Source organism: Sapajus apella, unplaced genomic scaffold (genome assembly GCF_009761245.1).
Source record: "Sapajus apella isolate SASKATOON/1434 unplaced genomic scaffold, GSC_monkey_1.0 scaffold31, whole genome shotgun sequence".
Taxonomy (NCBI): domain Eukaryota; kingdom Metazoa; phylum Chordata; class Mammalia; order Primates; family Cebidae; genus Sapajus; species Sapajus apella.
In genome coordinates, this window is record NW_022436971.1 from 24,809,030 (window position 1) to 24,820,070 (window position 11,041).

Here is an 11,041-nt window from a genome sequence, read left to right on the forward strand (position 1 = left end):
ACAGCTAAGTTGCTTTATAAAAATATTGACAGTTGAAGTTACCAAGTGCCATGTATGGTTAATGGTTAGAGAACCAGTGGTTTGGTATTAAGCATGTTGGTAGAGAGAGATTAGAGGAGGTGGGCTCGTGAGGCTATGAGACTCAGAATGAATATCTAATCCTTTTCAAATATTTTTAACTGTTTAAAAATTACATTTTCTTTTTGAAGAACACTTTAAAATAGTGGGAAATACCAAATCTCGTTATTTTAAATAGAAACAGCCTTTAGATTTTAGCATTTTTCCTTCCTATATTTACATGTTGAGGTGTTTTAGTGTTGGGGTAACTTTTCTGTCTGTTTGTTTTTATTAGCATGGTCTGCACCCTCAGCCATTGGGATAGCCGGCCTTGGTGGGGGATTTGAAATAGGAATTGAGGTAAGTGGGCTGTGCATACCCATACGACTGCCATAGCCTCTGAAGACAGCTGAGGTACCACCTGTGAAAACAGAGGTTTCCTAGTCTTCTTATTGTTACCACGGACACGTAGGAGAACTGTTTCCTTTATTTTCTTGATGAATGTCTAACTAAAGCTATCTGGTGGTTCCCATTTTCTTTCCTTTTCTTTCATCATGAGTAGGATTTCTCTCATTCGCCATTTTATCTGCTTCTGTCTCATGCACATCTGTATAGCAGGCACATCTCAACCCCTGGGCAACTGTCATTGGCAGTTTATGGACTGCTCATGGCAAAGCCACCGTCCTCCTTCAGTGGGCATTGAAATAACCTGGGCAGTGCATCATCGTTTGTGGCAAAATCCAGTTTTGTAACATAGGATACTCAAATGCCTTCCAATTCTTTAAGTAAAGAAGGGCTTCACGTTACTTGAGTGTGTAACGTTGCTCCTGGGATTCTGGCATCTGTCGGGTGGAGTGGACATTGCACTCCAGGAGGTGCACGTCCACAGAGGTCTCCTTCACAGCGATCCTCTGGGCCGATGCTCCTCTCCAATCCGTTGTTTTATTTGTAAGGGACTGGAAATCAAATCTCTGGGTACGCTCAACTCATTTTCTTCTCAAATTTCAGTTTCTCCCTAAGCTACCCTGTGTAAATTTGCTCTGTTGTCATGGTTTTAAATTCCCTCAGCCTTTTTAGGAGGAAGTATTTCTAACTCTTCTCTCATCTTTTTTTAATCTTCTTTACTCACTGCTGTATAAATCTCTAGTATAGAAGGAATATATTTTAGTTTTGCTTATCATGATGGCATTTTTGTACTGTATGCAGCCAAATCACAGCTTTCCAAAATCTCGCCCTCTGGTGGAAAGTGCGTTTTCATCAGGGACTGTGGCTTTCCTCCCCTTCCTTCTCACCTCCCTCCTTCCCCTCTCCCCACCCCCACCCAGTCCCTGGGCCCTCCCTGTTGAAAGGCCTTTTTCTCTCCACAGATCCTGCCCCTAAACTGCTAGCTGTGCTGCGTCACCTCCCTTCTTCCACCACCCTCTGGCTCCTTGTGAGGCTGGGGCGTGCTGTGAGCATCTGGGGGGCATGCCTTGAGTATTTATTTCAAAAATGATGAGAGACTCAGTCATGAACTCTGTATTAAATCTCAATATATTAAAGACCAAAGTTGAGAGTTTCCATGGTAATTCTTTGAAAAGTTTGGACTTTTAACCATAGGGCCCATTAGTCCCTGAAAAACAAGTGCAAGTGAAACATAGTCCCATCATCCAGGAAATGAAATAGAAAGACTTTAAATAGCATTTTATAGACCGATACACTGTTTTGTTTTGGTTTTTTGACACAGAATTTTGCTCTTGTTGCCCAGGCTGGAGTGCAATGGCGTGATCTGGGCTCATCGCAACCTCTGCCTCCCAGGTTCAAGCAATTCTCCCGCCTCAGCTCCCAAGTAGCTGGGATTACAGGCAGGCACCACCATGCTGGATAATTTTCTATTTCTAGTAGACATGGGTTTCACCATGTTGGTCAGGCTGGTCTCGAACTCCTGACTTACTCTCTTTTGCATGCTGTGCAGCCTTGGACAAATTATTGAGCTGCTGAGAGCTGCAATTTCCTTATCTGGAAAATGGGTGTAATAATAGTGGCACACACTCAGGCAGACTCATGTTTAAAAACATGCCGTCATTACATAGCTATTCACATTTTTTAATCATATCAATGCTCTGAAGTCAACATTTTCATATGAGTGACAGAAAAATCCTATTATTACCAATTGAGACTATACTTGAAAGGCCGTAAGAGAGTTCCTGATACATGTATGTTCTTAATAATGTTTAATTTGAATCATTTTATGATATAAAATACACTTAAGATCTGTAGGACAAACTAAATCTACCAGATAGCTGACCCACACAAGATGCTTCAACTTGACTCTTGCCAACTGTTCCTTTTATTTTACGGATGGACAATTTCTGAGGATTGTGGTGGTGAATGGCACAGAACTATTCAGCTTTTCTTATGAAAAGTTAAGCAGTGTATAACCTGTATCTTATATGTATTTTTATATAACAAATTTGTTTTTCATCATGCATGACACATACACACTCAGAAAACACGAGTTTCTACCCATGACCTTGTAGCTACACTGGTTGTGATGTTCTACTTCTGCTTGGCACATCGTGGCACAGTGCAAGAGGCAGCTAAAGGAAAAAAAATCTTTTGATTTTTTTTTCTGATCTCTCTTTAGTTCTTGTGAAATAAGAACAAGATAATCCTGTGTTTTTTGGTGACACTACCAATTATCCTGAGAACCAGGTCAAGAGCTCCACAGACAGCCTGGAAGCCTGTGAGCAGCAATGGCCCTCGGTTTATTTCCACTGCTTACAAGAAGGAGCAAGACAGACTTCCTGCAGGGATCTGGAACCGTTGAACAAAAGAGAGTAGTGGAGTTCACACCTAAATATTTTTAATTGACTCTACCAGCAGTTTCATGAGGTGTAGGTAATACACCTTAATGAGGTGTAAGCAAATTTTAAACACAGAGACCCAAAGGCTGGTTAAATACCCCAAGGCACACAGCTATTGGGAAGAGAAGCTGAGGTGGATGCTGGTTCTCCACACCGGGGGTGCCCTGGCCCGTGCTGCCTCTCATTTGATGGGTTGTGTTATTTTTCAGTTCTAACCTTGGGCTTCCCCACTGCAGTGATGAATCAGAGAAACAAATCCTTTCTCCATGTTGACATGCCTTGAGCATTCAGTTGAGTCTCATTGTAGTTTCTGCTTTTATTTAGAGAAAAATTAAGTCAGTTGGGCACAGTGGCTCACACCTGTAATCTAGCACTTTGGGAGGCTAAGGCTGGTGGATCTCCTGAAATCAGGAGTTCGAGACCTGCCTGGCCAACATAGTGAAACCCATCTCTACTAAAAATACAAAAATTAGCCAGGCGTGGTGGTGGGTGCCTGCAATCCCAGCTACTCGGGAGGCTGAGTTGGGAGAATCACTTGAACCTGGGAGGTAGAGGTTGCAGTGAGCTGAGATCACAGCACTGCACTCCAGCCTGGGCAATAAGAGCAAAACTCCATCTCAAAAAAAAAAGAAAAAGAAAAATTAAGTCATGGAAGTAGGCATTCCTAATGGAAACTACTTTACTTTCTGATATGTTGAGCTTCTGTGACCTACAGCGAAGTGGCCCACGTTCAGCTTCCTAGTAGGGGGACACCCCTTGCCAGGAGGGGCATGTAGAAAGCCTCCCAGGGCCTTCAGCCCCATAGACCCTGCTGCTGTACTCTTTGGGCTTGGCTTTTATGAAGTGTTTAGTTTGATGAGATCAGAGAGCATGTCGGATCCCTTCCTGCAACCCTTGTTTGATTTGTTAGCACTGACAGTTTACCTAACCCCACCAAACCCTGGAATCACGCCTACATGACCAGGCTGTTTGGAAGATCAAAGGACATGATGCAGGTAAAGCTCATAGTATACACATGGCACACAGTAAATGCTCACTGCAGTTTCCTGTAATTACCTGTGGCAATATTGGCTTTATAATTCATCAGCTCAAAATAAAAATAGGACTCTTGTTTGACATTCTTTCCTGTCTATATTGATATTTTGCTACATTGCATATGGTATAGTTGAGTTTTAGTCAAGATAAATTTTAAATGATATTTAGTCTTAACTATCTTTACATCAGTGTGTCTCTACATTTTAGGTATCAGACTTGGTGATAATTCTGAATTATGACCGTGCTGTTGAAGCTTTTGCGAAAGGTGGAAATCTAACCCTCGGGGGGAACTTGACTGTGGCTGTCGGGCCCTTGGGAAGGTGAGTTCTTTGAATAGATGTTAGACAGTAAAGATTTAACAACTGCATATTTTATTTTACATTAATAGGAAACTTGAGTTAAAATGAGCAGATTTATGCATCCCCAGATTTATATTGCCCAGAAGATTCAAGGTCATCACAAATAGGAAATTCACAAAACACAGCCAGTAAGATAAGCTAGAAAATCTGAAACCAGAACATACAAGAAGAATGAAATGTTTTAGAGACATAGGCCATTGTATCTGTCAGACTTGAACATAAAATCCACCTTAAGCTTTCAGGGAGCCAAAGGCAAGTCAGATTTTGTGATAAAAGTTCAGCTTCAATCAGGAAAGAAAAAGCTTTTTTTCAAAGTAAATCATAAAAATTGGAAATGGATGTGTTTCTTTGAGCCATGTTTCTAGTACTTAAAGTGTATTTTTCTTCTCTATTAATGAAGTGCTAGTCTTGGATTAATTGTGCAATATCCATACTATTTATAGAAGTTACACAGTAAAATTAGCTAAAAATGTTTCTGAGTGCCATGAAAATACACAATGCAAAAAGAATCCAAATTCTTTAGCACTCTTGAGATGTATTTTCCAGTTTTAAGAGAGGAAGATCCAGTTGGAAAATATCAGATTTGCAAATTTTAAAAAATATATTTACACATTCTGCACTGTATTCTTTTGCAACACAGTTCTATATTATCATAGCCTTCTGTAATACCTTTATATATGTTCTTCCCCAGGCCTGTTTTTCCTCTAGACCACATTATAACATCTAATTTAGGCCTACAGTAAGTAAAACATAGAAACAGCTGAAGAAGGTACAGAAGGAGGTAATTCGTTTGCGCTAGAAGCCTGCTATTTAAATGGTTATCTTCAGGCTTAGAGCTGCTCACCACTTGTGATGCAAAATCTTGTGCTTTGCAGGAACTTGGAAGGAAACGTCGCCCTCAGAAGCTCGGCCGCTGTCTTCACCTACTGCAAGTCCAGAGGGCTCTTTGCAGGCGTGTCTTTAGAAGGGAGCTGTTTGATTGAAAGGAAAGAAACTAATAGAAAGTCAGTTCAAGTTAAAGCGATTTTGATTTAAAGTGTGCTGAGAAAATAATACTTCAAAAGTTAATACAATTTGCAGGGTACATTTATATATTCTTTTTACAATACGATTTTAAGTGTATATCTTACATTTAAAAATCAAATATAAAAATCATGTATGCTCTAGAAAATGCAGAAGACACACAAAAAATAAAACAAATAAAAACATTCTGTCCCCTTAAAGGACTAACACAATTCACATTTTCCTTCCCTGCCTTCCAACATTTTCCTCCACATAAGTTTTTTGTTTTGCCATAATGATGGTAATCACCATGTATATTCAATTGTAAATACTGTTTTCCCACTTTGCATTTTAAGATTAAGAAATGCGAGCAAAAGTTACTCACGCTCAGTTGGAAGCACCGATTTCGGTGATTTTCAGAGGTCTCTAGACGGCACGCCAGCCGCCACTCCTGGCTCAGTCAGTGTCCGTGCTGTGTGTCACCTTTGTCTTTCCTCCATATTGAATAGAGACCAATTTAAAATACAGTTTGATTTTTTAAAAAAAGAATCTGGAAGTATCCTCCAAGGTAAAGGGAAAATTCTACTTTAAACTGGCATCTGGCTAATTTTCCCAAAGATGCAAATTAAGTGGCTCTTGCAAATTGCCACTAAAATATGTGAAAGATATAAAGAGCTAAGTCTGACAACAGGACTTCTTCCAGAACCTGCAGAAGCTCCACTAACTGCCAGCCTGATCAGGCCACACCACTGGTGCTGGCTGTTCACATTCCCCACGTGCGGAGACAGACCCCCCACTATCAGAGACAAAGCTTCCAGTGTTTACCCCACGAGTCACTCAGGAATTCAGCAGCACTATTTGATAAAGCTAAATATAAACCACAAGAGGTAGGAAATAGGAAGGACGGGGGAAAACAAGGTTTGCAGAACTATTCATCTTATAAAATCAAAAGTGAAGTATTAATTCCTGGTTTTATTAATTTGAGAAAAGTGTAACAAAAGAATGCTTTTAGAAACTGCTGGTTCTAGGCCATTGGCAGGCCTTCCCACTGAAGTTCAACTAAACCATGGATAAACTAAAGCAAATACGTTGCTTAATGAATTGCAGGGCCTCTAGGCATGTAAGGCAAATGTTTATTTAATCTTGATAAATATTTTAAGGAAATTACAAAGCCACAGTTACAGGCACCATTTTTTAAGAAACTTAAAAAGTAAAAACCTATAAAAATGTATGTGCTTGTGTGAATACTTTTATGTGTTTATGTATGAATATGTGTGTATGTATATATGTGCAAGTATAAGTATTCGTATGATAATGTGGGTATGATTTTTATATTAATAAAGGGTACCTATAAGGATATTTATGGTAGTTACCTGTAGAGGTGAACTTTGGGGTAAGTTTAAGACTTGAACATGGGATATTGCTTAAAGTTAGTGTTTAAAAAGTGGTCTATATGAACTGCTATAGATGAGTGATTATATATATTCACCGTGTATGTGTGCACATGCTGTGCTTAACTCTAGAAAAGATTTCTGTATATTAAAAATGTTTTTAATTTTATATTTCCTATTAGATTTTATTGTCAAGATATCCGAGCATATGACATTTTATTTGGAGACACACCACGGCCTGCTCAAGCCGAAGATCTTTATGAAATTCTTGATTCCTTTACTGAAAAGTATGAAAATGAAGGACAACGAATCAATTTGAGAAAAGCAGCAAGGCAGCAGAGGAAGCCTTCTGTACCGTTTGGTTTTATGTTTCACTCCATATTCTCAGACATCTCTTTCTGTAGAACATTCTGTCCTTGATATCAGGTTCCTAAGAACCTACTAAGCCTCCTTCGTAGTTCCACTTACTTAAAGTTCTTGTGAAAATGTCATGCTACCTTGACATTTCCTCATACAAATTTCAGGGAAAAACATAATTTGTCTTCTGTGATTGCATTTCTCCAAGAATGAAACTTTGTTGTATCAATTATGCAAATAATATTTGGGAGGCCGAGGCAGGTGGCTCACTTGAGATCAGGAGTTTGAGGTCAGCCTGGCCAGCATAGGGAAACCCGCTCTCTGCCATAAAACATTAGCTGGGAGTGTCGGCGCATGCCAAAAATCTCAGCTACTCAGGAGGCTGAGGCAGGAGGATCGCTTGAGCCCATGAGGCTGCACTCAGCCAAGATCACGCCACTGCACTCAGCCTGGGCAACAGAGCAAGACCTTGTCTCAAGAATAATAATAATAACATGAATAATAGTTGCAGATACTGGCACCTTTGAACATTAGGTCTCGGGCCACCACGGGAATTGCATTGTTCATCAGGCTCCACAGCACCTTTCAGAGGTGGTTTGATGCCTGTTTCATAGAATGAAAATGAAGCCCTAGAGTGTCTGCCACAGCCTCTGCCAGTCACTTGCTGAGCCAGTTACTACTACACCATCTCTGCAGCTCCCTCAGACCTTGCACAGATGGTCAGAAGTGCCTGGGGGAGCTGAGCTTCAGGCATGAGAAGAGCACGCCCTGTCCACATCCAAGTCTTGTCATCCAGTTCAATTTCATGGCATCTGGAGGGGTGCATGTGAGCTTAGAGAATGCCTCATTAATAAGCACATAGGATAAAACTTTGCTAGATAAACTCGTTAGAAAAGAGTTATATGTGCCTAAGTAAAAACAAGATTTTAAAATTATGTGTATTTATTTTTTGTTTCTCCCAGGCGAAAGAACTACCTCCAAAGCCATTGTCAAGACCACATCAGTCATCTGCACCAGCCCAGCTGAACTCTGGCTCTCAAAGTAAATATTTTTGTTGCAATTCAAATGCAATTGTAATTAAGTGATTATTAAATGTTAGTGTTAAGAAATCAAGATGCATTGTTAAACTTTAGAGTCAAATAGAATAACTAAGGCATTTAAGAGTAAAGTGCTCAGCCTCTTTTAAATGCATAAGACAAATTCTCATTGCTATAATTTGTGAAAGCTTCTATTTCTATTCATAAGATACTTTCTTAAATCTACAAAGATATTTATCTTTAAAGGTTTTTTCATTTATATTTGTTGCCATTTCCTCCAAAATCCATTGTCCTCCTGATTTGAAATGAAAACAAAATAAGCCTATTTTTTTCTTATGTACCTACATATTTATAATTCTGAACATCAGTTTTGACATATATTCTTTGGAGCTCAGGATATCATAAGATGGTTTTTAAACTAGATGAAATTTAGAAAGCACCAGGTTTTGGTCTTTATCTTTCTTTCTGTCATTTGTTTGTGTGAATCGCTCTTGTGTTTCTGTTTCTCGTATATAGAGGTTAGCAGTACATAGGAATATATTCAAGTAGGGGACTTGCATGTGATGATTGACTGTAACACAAGAGTCATTGTGCTATGACTTTGGGTGCACAAAGGTGACTTTAACTGAGAACTTGCCTTTAGAGAACTTTCGGAACAGGAGGAGAGAGGTTACGTGTAGAAACATAACTGCTCTTAGTGGAAGAATGCACATGGTCAGTTTTGTGGGCGTAAATAGTAAAGCTCTGTAGAAGGCGGGAAGCACATCCTCTGCCTCCTCCTTAATTTCCTGTATCCATTTTCCCCAGTTTTGAGCACAAGTCCCTCGTACGATTCTTGGCTGTGCCTTTGCCTGGTCTAAGTATACCCTCCCAAGAAGATGCTCAGGAACCAGGCTTGTTCTTCATTACCCGCCTGCCTCCTTACCTGCGTCTGTCCCCTGTTCTTTTGGGATGAGGGGTAGTCCACTGCTGATTCACGTTCAGATGATTGATTTACTGAGATTCATGTTTCCAGTGACTAATGAGATGGGAACACTGAATTTATTTTTATTTTAGATCTGAGTGATTACATAAAATTTGACCCATATGTATGTTTTAAAATACAAAAAGTGTCCTCACTGAGAATGGATACCTTCATATGCATATATAAAATCCTCTCATATATAAAAATCCCAGTCCTCTTAGTCTCAAGTCCTTGTCAGTGTGGATTTAAAAATGACTGTGGACCTTACCTGAAGGAATTCCTTTCAGTTAACAGTTGAAAAGCTGCAAAGGTTGTTACTGCCATAAACCCCCTTGAGCGAGCTTTCTAAACCCAGGCGCTTTGCCTGTGCCTGCTTCTGGGTCTTTCCCACAGTGACTCATGTCTTCCCTGAACCCTTTCCTGGGGAGGCGGGCGGAGCCCTCCCCACTTTGCACAGACACAGTGGTGTCCCTGCTGGCGCACAGGGCAGGCTGGTCACACTGCTGCAGACCCAGGCTCACCCGACACACCGTGAACACTCTGTTTGCGCCCTGCCCTTCGCGTCTAGGCCTCACAGCGTCTGCACGATGCCATCACTTCTCATGCGCTGTGGCTCTCGAGCTTTGAACATCAGTTTTTAATTCAGTAAACCAAAAGTTAAAAACTAGCGTCGACTTTTAACCTTTTATTTTAAATCTGACCTTTTCTTAAGGTCCTTATTTAAAAACTAAGTATTTTTAGTTTATTTGCACAGCCTTACATAGATACACACACACATAATTTTATGCACATGCACGTATGTTCATATGGATGGTCCATGATGCAGTATTGTTTTTCTTTTTCTTTGTTGTGTCGCTCCCTTTTTCCATTTCACCTATGTTTTAACTTACAGATACCCTCCTCCATCCCGATTTCAGGAAACCCATGTTCACAACATGAAGTATGAACTTTTATGCTTTCTCTCCATCATGGCATGTACGAACATACACATAAACATGCACAGAACATTTTTTTTGTCTCATAAAAATGCTATCATCTTATATGTGCTTTACTGTATCTTCTTATATTTATTTATGTCATTTGTTCATTTGTTTGGCTCGACAATTCCACATATAAACCCCCAAGTCAACTGGTATAGCTCTAATTACTTCTTTTTAATAATTATTTAATATTCCATGGCACAGATGTACAAGTTTACTTAGTCACGCTCCTACTGATGGATATTAACTTTATTTCAGATTTTTTCCTTGCCAAACAGTGCCACAATTGATATACTTCTAAATACACTGGCACTTTCATTCTTTTGAGATAGTTGCCAGGAGGGGACATAATTGGTCAAAGAATATATTTTTAAAGTTTTAACAGATTTAGCAGATTACTTTTCAAAAGTTTTCACTACTTAGAGTCTCATCAACCATTTCCCCACCATAACACTCACCACCATAGGCGTTCCCCACCACAGGCGTTCCGCACCGTGTATACTGCCCAGCACCTGCAATCCTAACCATATATACATTCCCACATAACACTCCCACCATAGTAGTTCCCATCACATATGCTTCCCACCGCAGGCATTTCCTACCGTGCACACTTCCCCCTATACACCATATACATTTTCCACTATGTGCGTTCCCCACTCTATGCATTCTCTACCATGTATACAACCTGCCATACGCATTCCCCAACATGTGTACCACCCACCATGTGCATGTCTCACCATGTATACTCTCCACATATGCATCCTCCACTATATGAATTCTCCACCACATGTATACCCACCATGTACGATCCTAACCATATATGGCCCCCACTATATATACCCTCCCCATAACAATCCTACCAAGTCCTCATTATAACGGCTTCCCGCCATAGGCATTCCCACTATGCGCATTTCCCACCACGTGCACTCCTCACTATATGCACTCCCCACTATATACCTTCTCCACCACTTACATTCCCCACTGTGTACCTTCTCCAGCACTTACATTCCCCA

The 11,041-nt window shown here is 40.2% G+C and overlaps 1 protein-coding gene across 4 annotated transcripts in view; it reads left to right on the forward strand.

The window, feature by feature from the left end:
- Positions 1-11,041, forward strand: part of SH3YL1 (SH3 and SYLF domain containing 1) — a 43,993-nt gene that overhangs the window by 24,304 nt on the left and 8,648 nt on the right. For 2 of the 4 annotated variants that reach the window (XM_032294295.1, XM_032294296.1), the window contains exons 4-8: positions 353-417; positions 4,146-4,258; positions 5,173-5,301; positions 6,873-7,041; positions 8,010-8,088. In XM_032294295.1, the coding sequence (XP_032150186.1) occupies positions 353-417; positions 4,146-4,258; positions 5,173-5,301; positions 6,873-7,041; positions 8,010-8,088 (555 nt within the window). The remainder of the gene's footprint in view (positions 1-352; positions 418-4,145; positions 4,259-5,172; positions 5,302-6,872; positions 7,042-8,009; positions 8,089-11,041) is intronic. The other 2 variants (XM_032294297.1, XM_032294298.1) reach the window with 1 other exon arrangement.